We start from the raw sequence: 21,419 nt of genomic DNA, 5'->3' as shown, positions 1-21,419 counted from the left end.
GCTTCGACAATTCTGTAGTCTCAAAGCCTCAAGGCTTTGTGGAAGGCTTCCATGATCGTGGATATTTTTATAGAATGAATATGCTTATTATGACTTATTTGAAATCTGACCAGCATTTTATTTCAAATACAACTACATTATCTGCAGTCCACCTTGCAGGCCATACATATACGTAGATGTCACATGACACCGCGTTCCATCGCGTCGTTTGCTTGGCAAATCCATCCGGAATCAACCAGGGATTCCAGGACTTCTCGAAATGTCATGGATCCCATTCTCGATGGCCTAAATCATGCTCAGCATGAAGCAGTCACATCAAGCGCACCTATTCTTCAGGTGCTCGCACCACCAGGATCCGGGAAAACCAAGACTTTAACTGCTCGCGTCGCGTACCTGCTTTCACATCATGGATACTTACCACAAGATGTGATTTGTTGTACTTTTACAATAAAAGCAAGCCGTGAAATGCGCGAGCGCCTTGCAAAACTCATTGGTGAAAAAGCGGAATCGCGTCTTATCTTGGGGACTTTCCATTCAATCTGTCGACGCTACTTGTGCAAGTATGGCTACAAAATCGGCCTGCCCAAGGGATTTGGCATTGCGGATTCCGATGATAGTCGAGGCATCCTTCGGGTGAGCTGAACATGTTTTTTTTTTTTAAAAAAAAAAAAAATTAATCCAGGTCTATTATTAACGATACACCAGAGAATTATCAAACGTCTGAATTCGGCCATGGAGATCAAGACAGCTCAAGCACGTATCTCACGACATAAAGCCCATGGGCTCACTCCTGATGCATTGGCAGATCAAGTCAAGGCAGATGAAATGGAACTAGTGGATATATATCGTGCTTATGACGCTGCACTGAGTGCTTCAAACCTTCTCGACTATGACGATCTACTCCTGCGATGTGGTGACCTTCTAAGAGCCCATCCAGAGTGTGTATCCAACGTGCAAGCGGTCTTAGTGGATGAGTTTCAAGACACGAACATCATACAGTATGAGTTGATGAATCTTTTTGCCGCAAAGAATCGACGCATCACCATTGTCGGAGATCCCGATCAAAGTATCTATGGCTTTAGATCGGCCGAGATCCAAAATCTCAGACGTATGCAGCGGCGATACACTAACACCTCGACTATTTTTCTCGAGTCAAATTATCGCTCTTCGGCATCCATTCTCAATTCCGCACAGGAAGTGATTGAACAGGATACCACACGTCCTGACAAAAAGCTACAACCTACTCATTCGTATGGCACTCTTCCTGTTCTCAGGAAACTTCCCAATGCAAATGCGGAGGCTCTATGGATGGTGCTCGAAATTAAACGATGTGTCACGATGACAGGTGGTCTTGTGAGGATGTCTGATATTGCGGTCTTGCTCCGGTCCGCTTCACTGTCCACGCGTATCGAGACGGCATTTGGTCGAGCAGGTATTCCCTACAAAATGGTGGGAGGACGGAAGTTCTTCGATCGTACCGAAGTCAAGACGCTCCTCAATTATCTACGGGTGGTCAGCAATACAGGTCACACAGACGCCTTGCTCGGTATCATCAATGTCCCGCCGCGCAGAGTTGGCGATGAAACGATAAGACAGTTGACGAGTGGTGCTGAAAAGGCACAGATTCCTTTGTGGGTCTTTATCAAGGATGTTATCCAGGGTCGTCGATCGACAGAGAAGAAACTACAAAAGGCGGCCGAGTTAGGTCTCTGTTCACTTATAAGATTGATTGATGCTTCAAAGCAAAAATTGCAGGACTGTCAAGACGCTTCTGCACCTCGTGTGCTCCTCGAATACATTACGGAAAGCCTCTCATTCCAGGAGTATCTGATCAGAACCTATCCTCTTGATGAGGATGGCCGCTGGGCGAATGTTAGAGAGTTAATGGGCCAAGCCAATGAAACAGCCCTTTCAGGCGAGGAAGCGGACAAGGAGAATGATTTGCCTGAAATCGAAGGTCTTGAGCAGTCGGAGGTACACTCTGGCGAGGAGGCATTGTCCCGATTTTTGGCAAACGTTGCACTTTCTACAGAAGCTATAACACAAAATGAGGGTAAAGAGGGCGATCAAGCGCTGGAAACAGTCACAATATCGACTATACACGCAGCAAAAGGTCTCGAGTGGCCCGTTGTGTTTATACCCGCTGTATACAATGGGAGTATTCCACACTCGCGAGCAGAAGTGATTGATGAAGAAAGACGTCTTCTCTATGTCGCAATGACACGAGCTCAGGCTTTGTTGTACCTCAGTCTCCCTCTGCGCCAGCAACGAATTGGAGAAGGAGAAGACTCATCCACCACGCTGACGCCATTCCTGCCACCGAAAGTCACAACTACCCGATTTCGTCCCAAAGGACCTAGTTTGCAAGAAAAAGTGGTATATCAAATCGCTGATATCCTGCGGCGGCCGCGGCCATCGCCCGAGGACATGTACAAGGCACTGGACACACTGCCATCAACGCTAGACGATAAGTGGACTGCTGAAGGAGAGGAGAGGCGGGATCTGGATAGTCAATGGGACAAAGGTGACGACTCGACTGAAGGACCAAATCCCAAACGACGACGGGCCGATGGCAATGGATCTACATCAACGACGTTCATGTCGGCGAATATCTACAATATGAATAACCCGTCGAGCTTCATCGCGCCAACTACTATGTCATCAGGATTCTTGTCTGCTCGAGACTATGCTGCGAGTTCAACAGTCGAACAAGAGACTACTAAGCAAAACGTATCAAGTGGTGCCAAAGACCCAGTCCCTGCAAACAAACCAAAGGGCACCGCTACTACCAAAGACGGGCTTACTCAGGCGAGCATTTCAAACTTCTTCGGCGGTCCAGGATTCTCCCAGAAGAAGGAGCCTGCCCAAAGCACTCGTCCACCGCTTCAGCCAATGCAAACGGGGCACATGAGACCTCAAAATAACCGTCAAGGTTCCAATTTCGTTCCGTCCACTCTATCTTCCCATCGCCTTCAGCCGCGGCCGCTTCATCCGACACGACCAGCACTAGAACCAGCTGAGCCCAACAATTATACGTGGCTGGCAACTCCCTCACGGCCCATGATGAAGCCGGGCAGGATGCAAGTACAACGACAACAATCCAATGGAGACAACGCAGCGGAGACAGGGTCCAGGTCAGGTGAGGTGAAACAGGAGATCTCCACCGCGAATCGTCAGGACGCCCAAAGTAGGCAGAATGGCCAGGGCATTCAATCGATGACGTTTCATACCACGACAATGTCAATGGTCCGCCAACAAGCCTCGGCGCCGGCGCGACGGACGCTTGGAATTCGGCGGAGTATGAATGGATGGGAGGAGCGGATGAAACGGGAGGGCGGTGGCCAAGTACAACATTGAAGCGGGTCTAGAATCTTTAGAAGTTTGTCCCATTTGTTTCCCAGCGGCGCGCGATATTCCGTACTCCCGTGCACTGTTACACATCTTGCAGCCTCATTGTCATTCCAGTGGGAAAGATTGCGGTTGCCAGGGAGAATGAGAAAAGTGACCTATCCTTTTCCCGTGATGTCTTTTGTGCCCAAGCCTAAGCAATGGCACAATGGCTCCGCTGAGGAAACGGTCTGGAGGCGGGAGTGACGCAGCGTTGCGTTTTTACCAGGCATTGCAGTCTAAAATGCATGATTAGCTACAGTACTGTATACTTTTTGGGACAAATGGGATGTACAACTGCAGGAAGCTTCAATACAAGTGTTCACAGGCGGAATAAATGATCGACCAAGGGCCCACGGGAGCAACGATTGGTGAGGCCACGCTATAACCGCAAATGATCAACCCAAAGATGGATCAGGATGGATCCCAATCATTCAGCCAGGGGATTCTGGACCAGAGTGGACCAGGAAGAAGGGAAGCTTCACCGACATCACGACGATGCCCCTGGTTCATTGACATCACCGTCATATTGCCGCGCAACCGATTGAGCAACCCCCTGCACGGCTCACTTCCTCAGCGGTGAGGTTAAGGAATCCTCGTCTCCCTGCTAGGGCCCTGGCGCCATTTACCCTTCGCCAGTCACCACTCATCATTCGATCTGATGGGCTATTCTTGGAGAGAGGAATGGCTGACTCATCATTATTGGGTCCACCGCGTACGACGAGTCCACCGCGTATGACCCGCGACGCGCTGACTGGCTGCCCTACTTTTTACTGGGGATTGAGGCCAATCATTCAGGCGAGAGACCGTAATACCAGGCACAACCTGCGTCAGGGGGGCGATCCATTCCCGTGGAAGTCGAAGCTCCCTGGCGACGATACGGTTCCCCAGAGTCGTAGATCAGGGAATGGCCTGGGGTATACAAAATGCTCGCTGCTTCTTCTTGTCTTCCTCCGCAACCGAACCACACTATATAATCTCTAATCCATCACACCATTCGCCTTTCTTTCTATCTTGTGCTATACATTCTTCTTTTTCAATTCCATATTTATAGATCTCGTTGCGCGCAGTTCAACACTGTTTGCCCTTCGAGACCGATCAGCCCATTATACAGCTCAGCCTCAGCTCAGCTTTCGGTCTCAAAGCTTCATCTGTTTCTCGCGCGCCTTCTTCCTCTTCTCTTTACTTTACAATATTAATTTTTCCCTCCCTTCTCTGCCACCATGCCACACAAAGTCAACAACGATTCAAATTCTACCCTAGCCAGCGGGGCTAGTAGTAGCGATCAAGTCATCGCAACAGAGGTCCGAGGTATGTCGATCCAATACGAAGTACGGAGTACTGGGAACAGACACCCTACAGTTCTTCCCCATTCAATCTCGGCGGAGGAACATACCCCTGTTCCCGATCTCCAGATTGAGCCCGGCTAATGCAGATGCGCCCTTCCAGCCGCCAATCCAGTTCGCAAGCCCATGGTTGTCGTACACAACAAAGGTGGCCGAATCTACGACGAGACAAGGCCATCCGACTGGGACAAACAACGCTGGAAATAGTCTTATTTCCATCCGAGGCGCAAATTCCCAGCAAAGAAAGTCCGAGAGAGATACAACTTTTTTGGCAGATGTTTGCCAATCTTCAATTTTACCCGCGCGGCTGGCAAAAGACAAACGACCACACCGCAAAGGAGAAAGGAAGAATGAAACTCGACAACTACCAACAGCTACAATCGGACAATAATCTGTCGTCTACCTTCAAGCAAATTGACCCCATTGCCCCCTTTTCCGATTCTTAATCTCGCTTGAATTGGGTAATCCCCAATTCGAGACTAAGAAGGGATGGGTCCTTTCGTCACCGCTTCAACCGCGATCATCGATCACCCCCTGACCCTCAGATCCCATCAATTGATGGTCTGGACCCTGTAACTCCCTATTTTGGGACTGAAAGGGGGGAGGCGCGCCAGACGGGGGCAATTATTTGCCATTGCCAACTCAACTGTTTGCTCTGGGGCAGTCTTTGCCCTTTCTCTCTCTCTCTCTCTCTCTCTCTCTCTCTCTCTCTCTTACTCGACTGACTTGCTGGAATATTTGCCCCGGATTTTTGGGCTGGGGAAAAGCAACAGGAAAGGATCCACCCTTCCAATTCCCCTCGCTTCTCTTGTGCACCCTTGTATCATTATTCTGCGGAGTTTGGATGGCGTTTTCTATACTCTTTGCTTTTTCTTTGTTTCTTTCTGTGCCCTCCTCCATCTTCGACCACATTCCCCGACTTGCTCACTCCTTGAACCTCTCAACTCTCCCCACTTTTACCTTGTCCATTTCGAGATGACTCTTCTCGTCCGGATTCCGACCATACCCTCTTCCTCGCCTTCTTCCCTACCCACTGCTTCTCTCCTTCTTCCCAAGTCGGTCTGCTCGACCTCGGAAAGGCTTACACGTGTCATATTACTTTTCAGCGCATATACCTCGCAGGATGCGTGATTCTGCGGGGTACGCGCTCGGGTGCTCTCCTACTGCTAGAGGCACCCTCACCAGTCCCGTCCTTTATCTGTTCTTTATCTCTGACTTCTTACTTTTGTTTTTACCTGTCACATTTTTTTTACAATGCATAGCGTGGGTTGCTAGGGTTTGGAATTCTGCAAATGAGCGATAACTTATTATTCTGGAATATTTCTTGGTCCAAATTGGATACTCACATGAATTTAATTCAATACTCAATGTTTTGAGTCAATTTCATTTCTTTCCACTCTGTACTCTGCAATTGTTTACCATTCTATAGTCCTTCAGACAAAGTTGAGTTGATCCACAGATTCTCCGCTTCATCAAGTTTGGTTCCTGAATGAGCGGTGTGATGATTGGTTGCCATTGCGGGTTAGATCTGGTGATCCATGGTTGGAGGAGATCCACAACAACATTCGATATAATTTATACACACGATACAGACAGTATGTGGAACGAGTGAATTATATCTGCAAATTTCCAATAAGGTGTGGTTTGTATATTGCCAGCATTGATGTACCTTCCTGTGGGCCAGAGTTGCCTGGCTGCTACTTGTACACACGTTTGCGGGATCAAGATTAGCTATCAGAAGATACGCAGTGTGATATCGTACAACCTCAGCGATGGTTCCGGCATTGATTCCCCATCTGGCGTTTGACAAGCACAGACTCTAGCGTAATTTCAGGTTCTGTGGCCTCATGATCGCTGGGAACTCACCAGTATCTTCAGTAGTCCGCTCCTAGTATGTCTGGAATGGAAGGTCTGCCGGCAGACTCACGCCTGCAAAGACGATGTCAATATCTCGCTAATAGCTACCATCTACCAATACTGGTAATAATAATATTATATAAGGGTCTCTTTGAGATTGAAGCTTAGAAATACCTATTTCTGTACCTGAATTCAGGTTCAGGTATCTGGGTTACAGTGGTCTTCGGAGATGAAGGGCCAGCCCCGGGGCCTCAATATATTTACAAAACATCTGCCAATGATGCGCATCTTCAACTTCTAATTGAAGGTACACACAAAGGCCATAGTACCTTACTCATGCGTCTTCAAACCTTTGAAATAGCAGGCTGAGTCTCAAGTTCCACTAAACTGTGTAAGATTCGAGATTGTTATGAATAATACGTTATACGATGCCTGAGCCACCTCCGGGCTTATCATGGTATTATAGCGCACTTAGTCAATTTCAACCTCGTCCATTCCAGTGGACGAGGTTGAAATTAGGTTCTAATGAAGTTACAATGAGAGCGTGCATTTCATTCACTACCAGTTACAGTTGTTTAGATCCTTTACTCAGTCGACCGATCTTACATGGGTCGCCTAAGCTTCTTAATGTTCACGCACTATCGCACTATTAAATGACCGACAACATCTAGGCGACATCTACGTGATTGCAAAGTTGAAAAATTCCACAAATTGGATATCATTCATGGGCCATTAGGCCGTCTCGAATCCACAGAGAAAATATCACAGCACAGGTTCACCGACTTGCCTTGTATAAGACGAGTCCAAGAAACGGGCTGATCGACTAGGTACACAAACAATGGATAGGGGGAGAGGGATAATATCAATCTCAGGTCTCAGTTATGAATCCCCATAAGACCGCAACGTTGTTTTTTGCAAGATTTTCGCGCTTTTTTTGCTTTTTTTGTGTGGTGCCGTACCTATCTGCCCTTTGCCTCTCACGTGCTGTATGAGAGGTGTCGGGGCGAGTATAGTGCATGTCCTGAGTCTTAGCAGGATATGCAGGCGAGACACATTCAAGACTTTTTCTTCTGAGGGTTGGTGCAGTGGTGACAGGGGTGAGGCAGGGGGTTTGCTGTAAAAGATCGTCAGGAGTTGGGTGGTGAGGAATGCAAATGCGCAGCGCCAACGGGCGCGCAGCAGGAAAAAGAATGTCGTGCAGGATAAGAGTATCCCGACGACAGATATGCGAATGGAAAGATGTGTGCTGGGGAAAATGGGGGTAATGCAGATGACAATCACAAATAAAAATCAAAATCAGGCTCGCTCTTGCAATGCTATGTGGAAAATGAGAATAAATGCATATGATGGCCCTGATGATAAGGGCGACAAAGAGAGAAAAGGGGGTATGCAATTTTTGGAACAAGAAGATGAAAAAAATGGCTGGTCTCGACTCCGGTTCTGGGAACCAAAGCCGAATGCAAAGCGGTATGATGTCGAAGTGAAATGTTATATGGTATCGAATCAAGATGGCGAACAAGACAGCTCAACATCCAAAAGAGGCTGCGGCATTGGATTAGAGGTTGTATTAGCGGGGTCAAGAACCAACGCAGAGCAAAAGATCCGCCGGAGTTCTATGCAGGCGAAATAAAGGAGGCGCACGAAGAATATGTGCAAGACGCCGAAACACTTTTAGGGGGCGCCGCTGCCTCTAGAGTGAACTGTTTCTTGTTTACATCGCGCCCGCATATGTGGGGTCGATGACCATCTGAGACTGTGGAGCAAACTGTTGCATTTGTTGCTGCTGTTGCTGAGCAATGTACATGGCCTCCTGTTGCTGGTAGGCCTCAGTCGACATGTATTGCATCTCAGCTTCAGGGGCAGGTGAAGGCGAGCAGACATTCACAGCGGGAACTACCTGCGTCGGGTCATTATTGCTAATCTGAACAGAGACATAAGGCCCATTTTCCGGTGTAACAGGAGGGGTCATGTATCCATTCGGGACAGCAGTCAACTGCTGGGACTTCTGAGGGGTGGCAAGCCCGATTTCTCCGTTGTACGGCTTGGACTCCACAGGAGTCTCGACCGGGGGAGTGCAGCGGGCGTAGCTGGCCAAAGAAGCCTGGCGGTTGAGGAAATGCTCCAGGATCTTGGAAACGCGCGAGTAGTGGGCCGAGGCGTACTTGCGAGCGACAACCGAAGACGGCTGGTGAAGCTGCTGGGAAAGACCAACAAGAGTCATCGAGTCGTACTGAGCAGCCCAGTCAGTGTGACGGAGCTGGGGACGGTTGAGGATGCAGCGTGCCAAGGCCAAAGCTGCACGAGCGAGTTCCGAGGATGGCTTGGAGACAAAATCACGGTGAAACAGGGCAATTTCCAAAATGTAAAGGGTCATGTGCTCCACTTCGGGGTCGTAGGCTTCATCCAAGACAGCGACCTGAAGAAAGCTATCAACAGTTGGGTGACCAATAGTCCATCCCAGGGTTTGCAGAACGTGCCACTCCATCTGGATGAACATGTCATCGTCGTAGAGAGAGCAGCACATCGACTTCAATTCCTTGACGGTGGGAACACGGTCCTTCTTGTCGTTGTACTTCGCGGCAATCAGAAGAGCCGCACAGCCAACCAGCTGGTAGTGCCTCTTGTAGACCACACGCTTGGAGCAATAACGGTCCAAGAGGTTGATGGCCAAAAACAAGGTGGAAGGCATAAGCTGGAAGGCAGTGTGGGCCTCGATCAGGAAGTCAAGGAGGTACGGACGCATGAACCACTGAATCTCGGTTTGAATATCGATCGATTCCACATCGGGAAGAGTTTGGCCCTATCAATAACTAAATAAGTCGGGATGCCAAGAGTCATTGATGGAAAGAGAGTACTTACGTCCATGTCCAGCATGTGCTTCAAGACATCGTCACGAAGCTCCTCACTAGTGAGACGGGACAATTGATCCGCGATGACATACTGACGCTCACGAGCAACGAGCTTGTCATGCTCTTGCTTAGCCTGTCTGTCGGCACGAGCGCGGTGATAGTCATCCTCCACGAAGAAGGTCTCACATGGTTGGAAGTTAGAACGAGGACGAGTGAAAGCCATGATGGTCAAATTATTCGAGTTATCCGTTGGTTGCAAGAGAGCGATTGAAATCGATTAGATTTGCGAACGTCAAATGAGGGAACCTGAAGACCGGGGAATGATTTCAGGTAACGACGGAAAGGAGAGAGTGACAGTCGTCGATATTAAGATAAGCGAATGAATGATTGTTGAGTAGTTGGTATAAATTAAGGAGTGGACCAGCGAAAAGACAATAGTCTGAAAGCCGGAAAGAAAGGCCGGTTACCGGGAGGAAGTCTTCGAGGACGAAAGCTGTTGGAAGTAATTAACGTATTAGCGGACGACGAGGTCGACGATTAAACAATTAGGATTAAAGTAGAAGTAGTAACGACGAAAAGCCAAGTGAATGTCAAGAAAGAGTGTAAGGATGAGAAAGAGAAACCACGAGCAAAGTGGTTGGCATTTGATATCCAAGCCAGACTGGAGGAGTTAGCTCCTTCGGAGAATACTAACCCAGTTAAACGAGCCTTCAGGCAGAGGGCACAATGCAACCCTTACCGTGACGGCGTGACTGGCATCTAGGCTAGGCAAGAACGCAGGAGTAATCCGTTGAATTAGGATTCTGTGGGATGCCAGTCCTAGAGATGAAGCACGAGTAAACGTTCTTCACCCCTGGGGCCGATGCGTCGTAGGAATGTGGAGTGTGAAAGGGCACAGCACATAGGACAACCCTATGTAGGGGGGGAACCACGATCGTCAGGGGATGAGGGGAGAAACGTGCAACAAGAAACAAATGTCAACGTACACTTCACGAGTTAACGTGTTCGGTATGAACCTCCAGGTTGATTGAAATAAAGGCCGTGATGGTTGAGGTGTTAAGTCGGTCAACGACTCGAGGACATCCACACACAAGGAGCGGATTGGACACTCAAGTCACTGATGATAGACAAAAACCTACAGAAGACAGCGTCAGCATGTAATGTCAATCGATATGAAAGCCACAATGATTGTCGTGTAGAATGTATGTGTTGCCCCGGTGGTTGATCGTCGTCCGTTGTTCATGCCCCGGCATGTCACCAATTCGAGGAGATTTTCAGACCCCCTTCGTTCAACCGAGTCCCTAGTAGTGGACAGGGTCTTTTTTCCATTGAAGAACAGGTCGTGCCCTGACAGGATTTGACAACAGGGTCCTGGAGTAAGCATTCCTCTCTGTTCCCCAGCTAGAAGATTACTCCATTTCTGTGCAGGTTCAATCCTGGGGGTAACCCAATGGGGCAATCCCTCTGCATGGAACAAAAATCTCATCCACTTCCACTCTTAAGGTATCTTGCAATTGATTGAAGAGGGTGATATCTTTCTCGAGACATTCGTTGGTTCGAAGCATAAGGGTTGAATGTGGAATATAATTTCCATCCATCACACAATTGACATTTGACTCCTTTTTTTGATTGACCTCGCGGTTTTGTCCCCGAAGAAAGAGATTTGCTGAACGATCGATATTCTTGTGTTGGTCTCTCTGACTATATGCTTTCCGTCCAAAGAAGAATCCCACAGTATATTTGACGTCCTGATATTTCGACATTCCAACCAAGGCAACCCACACTGGACAGCAATCGATTTTTTTTTCTCTCAACAACTCACCCAAACTAGCAGGCTCTAAAGCAATCGAAAACCAAAAACGCAGAGTTTTCGAATCATCCGAATGAAATTCGAGATGATTTCCCCACACTGTCGCTCGTGTAACCGGCAGGAGCGGGATCAGGGAGGTTGATCGACTTCGTCCGAGGATCAAGAGGGCACCGGTGGACGGAGGGAACGAAGGGTTCGCCGTTTGAGCTAACAAACAGTCGAATTGGGTGGGATCGTCAAGGTCGAAGAGGGGATTCGACTTGACAGGAGTAGTACAGACTGAAGGATTGAGACGAGGCTCGATTCTCAGTCAACCAGACTCCAAGCTCTCCACAAATTGTCGAAGGGAAAGGGGGGAGGGGGTAAAAAAGGAAGAAGAAAAGGGTATCGACGAAGAGAAGGGGAGGAGGGGAGGGGAGGTACAAGGAGGAGGAATTTGAGGTTTCTCTCTCCAGGCGGGTGTGGGAAAGAAAAGAAGAAGAGCAAGTCGAGCTGAGACAGAAGGAGAGTGTAGCTGTGCGGTACCGTCATGACGGGCTTTCCGGGTGGAGGCTGAACGGGGCCTGCGTACGGTAATTTTTACGTATTTCCTTCGTAAGGAGGCGGGGACTGCAAGGACGCGGTTGAAACCGAGACTCGTACGGGTGTACTAATGGATTATGTACAGTATTTGGTGAGTATGGATAAGTTGGTCGAGTAAAGGAGTGTATCCCTAGAAAAGAGGAAAATTAAAATCCATCAAATTGTGATATACACATACATTGTAGTATGAATTGTATAACAAACACTGATTGAAGTATGTATGGCCATTACTTGTGCTGAGCGTATCGTCGATACTTCCACGGCTGACCACCAGTAAGAGTGCTCAGTTGCCCTCTCATAGATACCATGCCCTCGCTTTGCATTTCTACACAATTGAAACTCCATTTCCACATGCTCCATAACCAGGAACTTATCTCATTCACCTCCAGTATATTTATTTTAATTTACATATTTAATTTTGTTTGTTCTCAGACATATGTACAGAGTGGAATTACCCTCCGCCCTTAGTGGCCCTTGCTCGCGTGGGAAAACGGGTCCATTACGCTGCCTTTCCACGATATGTCGACTGTAATCATTTACACTAGCCACTCCAGCACCATTTATTATTATTTTTGGGGGGGGGGGGATAATTTTCAAATTGTTTCAATTGTTCAATTCACTCATACTTTCTAATCCCTCAGATGCAGTCTTATCTGAACTTGCATTCATCCAGTCTTTTTTAAATGAATACATACTACGGACTATGTACTCGTTTACACTGCTGCAGCCTGTTGGTCATGCTAGGATCGCGTTTTCGACCGTCTGCCGCGACCCAGTCATTTTCTTCCCCCTTTGGCTCCGCACATACGGAGTACACACAAGAGTATTTCGATCTGCCCACTGGTACATCAAAAAAGTAGTTAATTCTTGTAAATTCCCTAATCCAGCATTTGCTCCTAGCCGGTTCCACGCAAATCGTCTGACGATCCTCTCAGTTAGCTCTCTATAGAAGTGTACTTGTACTTCAATTTTACTACGGTCTTGAATACATCCTATAGTTTGTTATAACCTACTATCTACGGAGGAAACATTGTGGTATTTTCATTAATTAATAGTTATTTAAGTACAAATCCAGTGCTCCATAGCCATTACTACTCCGTACATGCATTCATGTTATAGTGAGATCCACATCGCCGAGATTGCACTCCGTACTCCGTACAAAGAAATAACTATTCTAGATAGAGTAATCATCATCCTCATACTGTAAGCAGAGGGCTGTACTATGTACAGTACACTTGCCCAGGTTGTAAAATGAGACAAACGCGAGATCTTAATTTTACCACGGAGTATACCCAAAGCCATGCTGCTTTTGGATCTGCTTGAAACCCTCATCCCCAAGCCCCAAAGAATACAAATCAACACATCAAACAGCGATCTTTCCGCCCCAAGATCGACTTGCGTACCGCGTCTCGGAGACTACACCATGACTCCCGTTGGCTGGTCAGAGATGACCGCCCCCCTAGAAAAGCTGCTAGTGGCAGCATTGGCTTTGAATGGTTCCTCTTTCTGCGAGATACGATACGGTCGCGTCCCAAACTCACCAGTGGCTTCCACTTCTTGACTGGCCCGTCCAAGATTGCCCTGGCATTGACTTCATGGCCTGCCAGCCATCGCCCGCCAGCTGTCTTGGCTGCTTCTCCAATTCTTGCTGTGGTGCTCTCCTGGTTGATAGTCCCACTATGTACATACATACATACATAGTACATTACTATCCTCCGTACCACCAATCCCCCTTTTAGTCTCTCCGGATCCGAGCCTCTTTTTCTCCTTTGGTCTTGCAGGGATCTCATCTCGCCTGCGCTTCCCATGTGGGGGACTACAATTCCTCCTCAAAAGCAGGTTCTCAGGTCCCTCCCAAGACTTCCGGGCCCACGTTCCCCGATCCTTTTCCATGGAACTTGATTCGATTGGCGTTGACCACAATCGGTTTATCTGCCTTTCAGCTGGCATCTACATACACTATTTCTTTCTTTGTCCAAGGCTGTGCCATGCTTTCTTTAACTCCGTATCTCCATACCTACGTTATTACCCCTCGGTTGTACACGCAATGAATCTCCTACATAGTACATAACTGTCTACTCCGTATGTGGAACCGTAGTAGGATGTTCTGCCACCATTGCCCCTCGGCCGCTCGTGAGACCTAGGTAATTCCCATTGATTTGTCCCCGGTTACGCAGCCTTCGATAAGGTTTGGACAGGTGAGATGTCTCGATTTTATCCCTTTCATCTTCCAGAAGTTTGCCCATTTGCTCGAAGTGGCTGATACAATTGGGCTGGGATGTTGGGTCTCAAGGGGATGTGCGACGGTGCCCCTGAGCCATGGTCCCAAGTCATATATGGATTACAGTACATAGTATGTACTCCGTACAATATTCTCCATCCCCAGTAAAATAAAACTCCAGCGAATCCCCGCCAATAGCATAGACCCCGAGTCGTGATCGCTCCACACCCCATGGTGCGACTCGGAGCTTGCGTGGGGTCTCCTTGCTTCGTCCCTTGTTACTCTGTAAGGTTGAGGGTTGAGAGAGAGGCTTAAACTTCAGACCCTTTGTATCAACTGTGACTCCACACCCAGCACCCATGGGCGTATGCGACTCGGCCGTTTTACAATGTTTAGAAGAGCTGATCTTGAAGTCTTTTTGACCAGATTGATCTCTATCATGACCTAGGTCTACAATAAACGCTCAAGGGGTAGCAACAAATGACGCGGCTTATAATATGTGCAGAGTGAAATATTTCGGAAATGCAGATCAAGGCAGTCTACTACATTATCAGTCACCTTATCTGTACCAAGTGGTCTGACGAGGATGGGATTGTATGTATGTACATAGGCGCTGGGTATGTCTCTTCACTTGTTGATGGCTGACCCCTCGTGGAGGCCAGGAAGCAGAAGAAGACAAGTGACACCCAATAACCGTCTTAGAGCGGGTTGGGATCTGTACTGTACGACTTAACCACGTAAGGAGAAGTCCCAATATGGTGAGTGAATGATAGACATCGAAAAAATTCAAAGGCAGATCGCAAGCATGCCCTCGGTCCAGTGCAGGGCACAGTATTCTCTCAGATTGGCCTTCAATAGTCGGAATCCTTAACCTGGTATGCTAGGGACCTGACAACCTGACATCCGACAGATAATGGAGCCACTTCAGGCTATTCTAACTGTGTGTGGTTGCTTCTTTTGGGCAGCACATTGCTTCTCGACGAAGATACCTCAACTTCATTGGAATGCATCGTCTCTCTCAGACGCGGCCATGCATGAGTTATTTCCTCAAAAGGTCTTGCAACATGCAGCGTCTCGCCGATCTAGTTTCAACAATCTACCAGAGGTGCGACAAAAGGGGGCCAATGGTAGGGTCCAAGGGCGGACTATGTACAGAGTATGGAGTACGGCGTACAGGAACAGGAAGCCTCATACGCATTAATGAGGTAAATTGTTCACCTTAACCTGTATCGCGTGCCCAGAACTGCTTACCAGTAGCATAATTTCCGAAAAGCAATAAAACTACTAGTGTCCCTTGAACTTGACGTAAAGGCAACGCCGTCCATATATAGTACATAATACGTCCAAAAATAAAAAGGCGCGGCGCGGCGCGACGCTTGTTTAATTACCACCGAAAGACCCCAGGGATCATGTTCCACCAGCAGACTGAACGCAAATCTCATTTTCTGGAACGATATCCACTTTCCTTCGTATCTTGGCACTCACAATGAAAACATAGATGCAAAGCCTTGTGGCCAATGCATTTGATTGTAATATACGGACTTCTGTACTCCTTAAAGCAGTACCTTTGCAAAGTGGTCCAAGGCTCCTAAAAAAGGGGCTGTTGTTGGCAATAGCATGGAACACGGAGTACGGAGTATGCAGTACGTAGCCGTTCTGGGGGACTGGATGCAATGCATTGTCCGCGTGAAGTTCCTTTGGCAGAATAGGAGCCGTAGATTTCTTAGATACTGTAGCCCGGAAACTCATGGAATAGCTAACGCTAATGAAATCTCGGATATAAGAAGTTGATATATTGAGTACATCCGATGCGTCCGCCCGGTTACGTGGAAGATCTCATACTTCCTGACTCCGTAAAAGGGGAATGCCCAGGCTTTCGTCCGGTCGCATTGGCTCGCACTAAGCAATATCAGTTTTTCTTCTTTTTCGTTGCTCTGGGCTGCCTCAGCAACCAATTTGTTAATCTGGGTTTCAACTGCCGACATAAGAATAGCATCGGCCCAGCTCGCGCGTATGGATTCGCCCGTCTCGGGGTGGTCTGGAACTCGCTTCCCCCTGGCCCAGGTCATTTTTACCGCCCACAGTACAATATACTTCAGGCTGATCTGACAAATTATTGAGATGGTGTTGGTAACCTGCTTTTACCTCTCTATGCATCAGTCACTTACATGCTTACGTGGTGGTAATTCTCCATATTCCACGAACTACTATCAGTACTGTATAAAATGGTCAGTTACCACTTCTGGAACGAGGTATAACGACCCTGTATGTAGATTCGAATCTCGATAAAAAGAGCACGGGATGAAGCTTAATCTACCAGTACCCAGGATATGCATGTCTTGGAAGGGATTTACATACTAGGGGCAGTATCACGGCCTTCAAGGAGGTTTTAGTTCAGAGGTGAGGATATACAATGTACTATACATAGTAGCAGTTGGTAATGCCGCCTGGTATTTGGGGGAATCGTCAGTGTTGAATACTGCATATTCCATACACGTTAGAGTAAAGAGAATAAAGACATCATCTGCAGATATCACCGCCCCTTACGTGTTGGAAAATTAGCATCACTTTAGTATTGATATAACTTTATTATCGGTCTGTCTCCCAACATCCTGCGTTTGGTTCTTAAACCCTGTCGTTGTACCTGCATGTCTTGTTCTTACTCTAGGCAAGGGAGAAAGCCTCCCCGCCACACATCATGTAAATGGCATCTCTAAGCCAAAGATTTTCTAGTAATTGTCCTTCGGTTCTTTGTGACTTTTTGTACGTACATGGATCTTAGACATTTAGTTAACATCCTGTATACAGGATGACTTCTTTGCATTCATGGATGTGTGTACTAACTACAGCCCAATTGAGATCAGCGTATTTTGAGCCTTCAATGATCTATACCGTAGCATATGTATGTAATTGCTATTGACATAATGTAAAGTATTGGCGCTTGATATCGCTTCGTAAATCGATTTCCATTTGCTCTAGCTTGAGTAACTAGTAGGTATTCGCTGCTGATCAGTCAGTACTTAGTAACTCATATGTAGTCGTGTACAAATAAACCGATCTATCAGGGTCGTTCAATGCTTGTTACCGCTGGGAAACACAATACTCAGATGTCCAAAAATTTGGTTACAGGCAGTGACTAGTACTACAAAATGTAGGTGCATACATTAACTAACTAACTAATTGTGTACTGCATAGTATGTACATACAGCTCCGCCTCCGAGACTTGCAGCAGAATAGAAATACGAAATACATCTGTATCAGATTAAATAAACATGGTAATAAAGAGTGGTCGTCTTCCTCGCCGAACATGTCCCACTTGTATATGGCTGCGACACTTAGGGCGTTTTCAACCACGGAAGGCCTCTGGCTCATCCGAGTACATAATTATAGCTCCACATGAAATTAACGGTTTATCCAGCAGGGCCGTTCCGACTTATAGAAACCACGGTAGAGGAAGACAAGCTGTGAATCTATAATCTATGCAGTCTCTACTTTTGTCGTGATGAATACGGATCCGAGCCAGCTTCATACAGCGAAACAACGAGTCCTTCGTTTGTGCCTTTCGCCCCGCTCCCTTGACAGGAAGTTTTCGCACCGGTCCACTGTGGTTTTGACGTGAAAAACGGAGCGGCGAACGAGTGGCGGAAATCGGATAGAGCGGATACCATACGCACACAAACGGAAATTTGTGTCTGATACAGAGACGTCTTCGATTGCCAGTACGGTATGTACATCAGGATTTTCCGAGATTGGTGTTGTTCTCGTGACCGCTTAGATCGGTTCTGTTCTTCTTCTCAGGTAATGGAACTTTCGATCGAATCTACCATTTGCCCTAGGGATATAGTACTGTACATGCTAGTACATCGGTATCCTCTACTGTAAGAATATATTTAGTCTTGATACTAAATTGAGTCTATCATTTCTATATATAGTCACCTGACCTTGAATCGCCAACGGAAACCTTAAAAGGCACATATTCCATCCCAGATTGTAAAGAAAATGTAGTGTCATCTTTCCCAATCCAAGAAACCTTACTTCGTCCGTATTTGTTTAACATGATAGATTGCCCTTGACCGGTGAAAATTTTTTGCTGTAATGCCCCTCTGCGGAGATCTATAACGTGAAGTTTTCTTTTCCTGCACCGCGATGTGGGCACTGCTCCACCACGTCAATTTCGTCCAGTCTGTTGATCCTTAAGCTGGCAATATTCTGGGGTCGTGAACAAGGTGCATAGAAACCGTGTCACGTTGCTATCGCTGAATTTCTTTCCCCCAGGATTATGGAATTTAAAGATCAATGATGGGGTGTCACCGGAAAGTTCAAGATTACTGACTTTACATCGAGATCAGACCGTAAGATCATCCGCGCTATTGATCCCTGCCGATCAAATCTAATTGCACCAAGTCAATGACTTCAATACCTGTCAAATTGACATCAAGAACTGGATCTCATATCAGTACGTAGCAAAAATCTTCTCAGACCCCCACAACGAATAAGAGTGGTGCTAATTAGCAACGCGAAATCATAGTCAAGGCAATATGACCCCTTTGGGTAACGCGATGCCCCGGTGGGCTGGGTTGTGGAGGCTCAACCATGGGTCTAGGGTATTTTTCTTGGTACTGTACCTCCTTTCCCCCGCCCCTTTTACTCTGCAGGCGAGCTATGTTTACTCTATCTATCTAAGTTTCCTACATGTTATCGACCAGTCAGATCAAACGTTGGTCTCACAGCTGTACAAATCCTGCTTTTGGTACTGCTGATAGCCATTCTGTCACCTTACCTTCGTAGAAAACTGTTTGATCAGACATGAAAGGCAATCGGGGCAGTCAGGTTATTCAATACAACTAGACTTAAGTAGGCTTAGACTTTAGAAACAAGTGGGGAATACCCGTCGTGTAATGAACAGATTACTCCACATCGGAGCTTTCTGTATAGTACGAAGTATGGTATGCACCATTCACAAAGATGGGAAATTTGATAATATATAGAAAACAAGTCTTGGTCTTATTTACTGAGACAACATAAGCTCAAAATTTCGCGAAACATTGGCAGTGAATTCGAAAATATGCGCCACCCTACTGGTGCAAGGATGTACGTACTGAAATCCGACGGTCAACTTTTGTACGGAGTTTTATGTATTGGAAGTATGCCGTCATTATCAGGTCTCACGTCCCACACTTTTGGGTCTGTTGTGCGCGTTCTCTCAACGTTGTGGCTAAGCTCTTCATCGCCATCCGAGTGATTTTACGTCCCTAACCCATTGATTTGCCTCTCGATTGAATCATCGATCGTCCATCGCACATACATAACAGCGTGGCTGTGGCTATTTTGAATTTACTAAGTCGTATCCCGGCAGACAACCACATGCATCCGCGGCTCGGTCACTATCCGGATGCGTATACAGGACGCTTAGGGTAAGAGAACGGGTTATGGAATAAACGCGGCTCTCTATGCTTGCCTGCGTGACGATTTGACATTCACTCCCAGCTTGGCTCCTTTTTTTTGGAGAACTCTATATCACATTGGAGAGGAAATACTGTCGAAACTACTAAAGGGTCCAATTCTTTCGCCGAGCCCGGATCTCTCAACCTACTGAGCTGGTCGGGGATATCCTAGTTCCTCCTGGGCCGTCTCGTTTACCCTATCCTGGCTAGACTCTGGGTATATGGACTAGGGCATTATACGGCGCCACATCCAAGATCTGCATTGGATGCAAGGTTCATTCACTATATCTGAACCCAATGCTCCAACTCTGTTCGTTCAGAGTATATCTTGTTTCCAAGCACGCGATCGCGACGTGCCAAAGTCATAGTGCACATACCGAGCCCCATTAGGGGCGAGAAAGTGTACCCCATTGGAAGGCTGCAAATGGCAGGTTGCAAATGCCAAAAAGCGGGGGTCGGAGAGGGGCGAGATCTAACAAGATCGTGAATCCAGCCCGGAAGTGGACCAGGCAATTTAACTCCGATCAATATATACGAGCTCTTGTTCTAAGAAAGTCAATGGCAGCCAGTCGTATCTTCCTGGCAGCGGCTGTAGGATCAACACTGAGTTAGCCGGAAGCATTTAGTGCTTATTTGGCTCCGGTGAGCTACGTCCGAGCCCCCGGTTGACAAGAGGTTGGCCTCCGTCTCGCATAGGAAAATGTGAAAGTAGGCGTTGATTACTCCGTGGATGTTCAGAACCATAGCATAGTCTAATTCTCGTGCCCGTCGTTATGCCGACTGGATAGCCGCATCTTTCAAAAACTTACCCCATCCATGGCCTCGGTTTTTGCCCGTCAGGTTAAAAGTTCTGGACAAATAATTGGAATGAGTGGACCGGATTGTCCGAGATCGATCCTTCCCCCTCTTCCTCTTCCTGCATCTCTGCCGTGATTGTACCCAATGAACAACGATTACCTGGATCACTGCTTGTTCTCATTGTCTGCTAGCCGCTAGCAGGGATGATTGAATGCGGGCTTCAAACCACCCACCGCAATACTATCTAAACGTCCTATCAAAATCATCTACCCATTGGATCTCCCCGGAAGCTGGTATATAGAAATATGCAGGTTTCAAGGTGCCTTCCCAGCCACTTTCTGTTTTGTCAATCGTCAACCCTCAAAAACCAGCGACTCTGACGTGGCACGCCTTAACGAGTTCACAAGTTAATACCTGCAACGTGAAGTTACCCTGCTATGAAAGGTCCCAACCAGTAAGCCGGCTGTTCGGGCTGCCATACGCTATGCGCTCTTAATGATTCCCTCAAGACACTCAGCTGAGCCCCGCATTGATGGTAGTCGAGAGACCGGAGTTTGAAAGCTGCTGGTGCATTCCTTGCTTCTAACATGATGCCTGTTCAAGATAGCGTCTTCGGCGCGCATATGATGAAACGTCTCACGCCCTAGTATATTTCACTGATACTGTCACCCAAGTGGCTAACTGAATACCATGCCCGGTGGGGTCAGATATCAGGAGCGCTGGAGTAATCTAACTCTCAAATTGTCGAAATCTGCACGCCGTTTTATCTCGCGAGTAGTAAGCGCTGAATGCTCTACTTACACTTCAAAGTGAGCCGTACCCTATGGTCCATAGGGTATGGAATGATTGAGCCTAGAGCGACATGAGCTCAAAGCAGGAGATAACCTCGACAAATGGGTAGAGATTTTCCGCCAATTCAGGAAACCGCAAGAGCCACCGCGTGCTTTTTGTCGGTAAGTTCCTGCTCAATGGATAATCACTGGTAACTACCGTTCAGTATTTTATTCCCCCAACTCAAGTTACTTCCCACTAGCAGTCAGGGTAAGTCGTGGGGGACAGAGGGTCTACATTACTCCAAGCGTTTGAGGGGATATCCTCCAGGAGAAATATAGCAAGCTGAGCCTT

General features: G+C 47.3%; 4 protein-coding genes across 4 annotated transcripts; 3 read left to right on the top strand and 1 right to left on the bottom strand.

Moving 5' to 3' along the window:
- Positions 1-264: 264 nt before the first annotated feature.
- On the top strand, positions 265-3,357 carry N7469_004544 (ATP-dependent helicase; the record flags this gene model as incomplete). The annotated part of the gene is made up of 2 exons (XM_056643464.1): positions 265-633; positions 706-3,357. The coding sequence occupies 2 exons, from the start codon at positions 265-267 to the stop codon at positions 3,355-3,357; spliced, it is 3,021 nt and encodes a 1,006-aa protein (XP_056502876.1).
- Positions 3,358-4,610: 1,253 nt separating this feature from the next.
- N7469_004543 (uncharacterized protein) lies at positions 4,611-4,940 on the top strand (the record flags this gene model as incomplete). The annotated part of the gene is made up of 2 exons (XM_056643463.1): positions 4,611-4,698; positions 4,837-4,940. The coding sequence occupies 2 exons, from the start codon at positions 4,611-4,613 to the stop codon at positions 4,938-4,940; spliced, it is 192 nt and encodes a 63-aa protein (XP_056502875.1).
- A 2,977-nt stretch (positions 4,941-7,917) lies between these two features.
- On the top strand, positions 7,918-8,220 carry N7469_004542 (uncharacterized protein; the record flags this gene model as incomplete). Its single annotated transcript, XM_056643462.1, has 1 exon — positions 7,918-8,220. One exon carries the CDS (start codon positions 7,918-7,920, stop codon positions 8,218-8,220), a length of 303 nt encoding a protein of 100 aa, XP_056502874.1.
- Positions 8,221-8,301: 81 nt separating this feature from the next.
- On the bottom strand, positions 8,302-9,662 carry N7469_004541 (G1/S-specific cyclin; the record flags this gene model as incomplete). Its single annotated transcript, XM_056643461.1, has 2 exons — positions 8,302-9,390; positions 9,450-9,662. 2 exons carry the CDS (start codon positions 9,660-9,662, stop codon positions 8,302-8,304), a joined length of 1,302 nt encoding a protein of 433 aa, XP_056502873.1.
- Positions 9,663-21,419: the final 11,757 nt, after the last annotated feature.

The sequence above is a fragment of the Penicillium citrinum genome (assembly GCF_028827155.1).
Source record: "Penicillium citrinum strain IBT 23319 chromosome Unknown utg000003l:1.0-4596430.0:1.0-4598250.0, whole genome shotgun sequence".
Taxonomy (NCBI): Eukaryota; Fungi; Ascomycota; class Eurotiomycetes; order Eurotiales; family Aspergillaceae; genus Penicillium; species Penicillium citrinum.
Note: the sequence above shows the minus strand (reverse complement) of the source record. Positions and strands in the feature narration are given on the sequence as shown.